This window comes from Triticum urartu, chromosome 1 (genome assembly GCF_003073215.2).
Source record: "Triticum urartu cultivar G1812 chromosome 1, Tu2.1, whole genome shotgun sequence".
Classification (NCBI taxonomy): Eukaryota; Viridiplantae; Streptophyta; class Magnoliopsida; order Poales; family Poaceae; genus Triticum; species Triticum urartu.
The window spans coordinates 69395064-69396546 of NC_053022.1; the positions used below are offsets into that span (position 1 = coordinate 69395064).

A 1483-nucleotide genomic window follows, 5' to 3' on the forward strand; every position below is an offset into this window, starting at 1 on the left:
GCCTCAAGATGTACCACACGCACAAGCCTACATGAAGCTTAGGACCCACCAGTCCCCAAGATTGGCCTCGACCTTTATTGAAGATCTGAAAGACACTTGCATGATTACATCCAAGAAAACCCTTTGCTTAAAGATTTGAAGGACACTTGCCTGATTACATGCAATTCTCTTGTTTGAGCACTGGTCCTCCTTGTTTGCACAGGATATGTCGCCAAAGAATGAGAATATATGGACTCGCAAGATCTTTAAAATAATACTAGGATCATCAAGTATACCAGTGAGCTTAATAATCTATTTATATGTCGATAGTAAATATTTGACTACACACTTTCTAAGATGAGACACACAGTTAACTGCGGCAAGTGGATCGATACCACACGACAACACGTTTACATAGGTAGCACATCTTACATTCCGTCGAGGGGAAATTCCACACATGCATACATCCGTTAATCAGTGTATCTATGTAGACGTAATCAATAGTAGTGCAAGATCATCTCCAAGACTCCAAATATACCGTCCTACTTCAGGCCCTGGAAGAGCCTCTTCCTCTCCCGGATGTAGGCCTCAGACCTCTTGTTAATATCCTCTATGGACACGACGCCCGGCCTCGAGGCGCCCGTAGCCTTACCGGTGGTGGCGGCCGTGCCATGACCGGCAGCACCTCGCCTCATGGTTGATGCTGCCATCGGGTTGGCGCCAGAGTACATCGATGGCTTGGTCACAAGGTTGCGGACAAGCTCGATCTTCTCGACCTTATGCACCCGCACCTCGCCGTCGGAGGGTGGTGTGGCTATCGCCTTGGTCTTGGCACGTCGGAACATCGTGGCGACCGGTTGCCGGTTTTGCTATGTGTTTTTGCTTGGGCTTTGATGGCTTGGCCATGGATGCCCGATGGTCTCCATTTATAGGCCATAGCGCTAGCTAGGCCGGTAGTGCTTCGGCGTGGTGGGATTTTTCAGGCATGGTGTGTCCCTCACCGGGAGCGCGCAAGTGGCATTATTCTCGCTTGGTTTATGTTTGTTCTGAAATTCTCTCTCACCACATTTTTATATGGCGCGTGCTACGCGCCGCTTTCCCCGTCGTTGATTTGCGTCAACACAGAATGATTCAAGCCGCCCGATTCGCTGATGGCTGGACCACTTACTTCCATCCTAACTTGCACATGGCTCCTCGCAGCCTCCAGCCAGGCAGCCACCAAGGCAACGTCAGCACACACGCAGCAGCTAGCCGGCTTTGTGGCAGTAGCCGCGTCTCCAGACACCCACCAGCAAAACGGCCGGCGAGCAGGCCATGGCAGCAGCGCCGCCGAGCTCTGGGTTGCAACAACGCCCCTAATATGAACACCTTTTCAAGCACCATTGACGCTCCATTCTGCACCGTTGATGCATCGGCCACCCGGCTATGCTCCATCGCAGTGCCGGTGATGTTCCGACCGCTTGACGATGCTCTTGTAGCTCCGGCGATGTTTTGGCGACCCGAT

General features: G+C 52.0%; 1 protein-coding gene across 1 annotated transcript; it reads right to left on the reverse strand.

The window, feature by feature from the left end:
- Positions 1-270: 270 nt before the first annotated feature.
- Positions 271-920, reverse strand: LOC125508686. Its single transcript, XM_048673489.1, has one exon. It carries the CDS (start codon positions 822-824, stop codon positions 522-524), a length of 303 nt encoding a protein of 100 aa, XP_048529446.1. The 5' UTR covers positions 825-920; the 3' UTR covers positions 271-521.
- Between the last annotated feature and the right edge of the window lie 563 nt (positions 921-1483).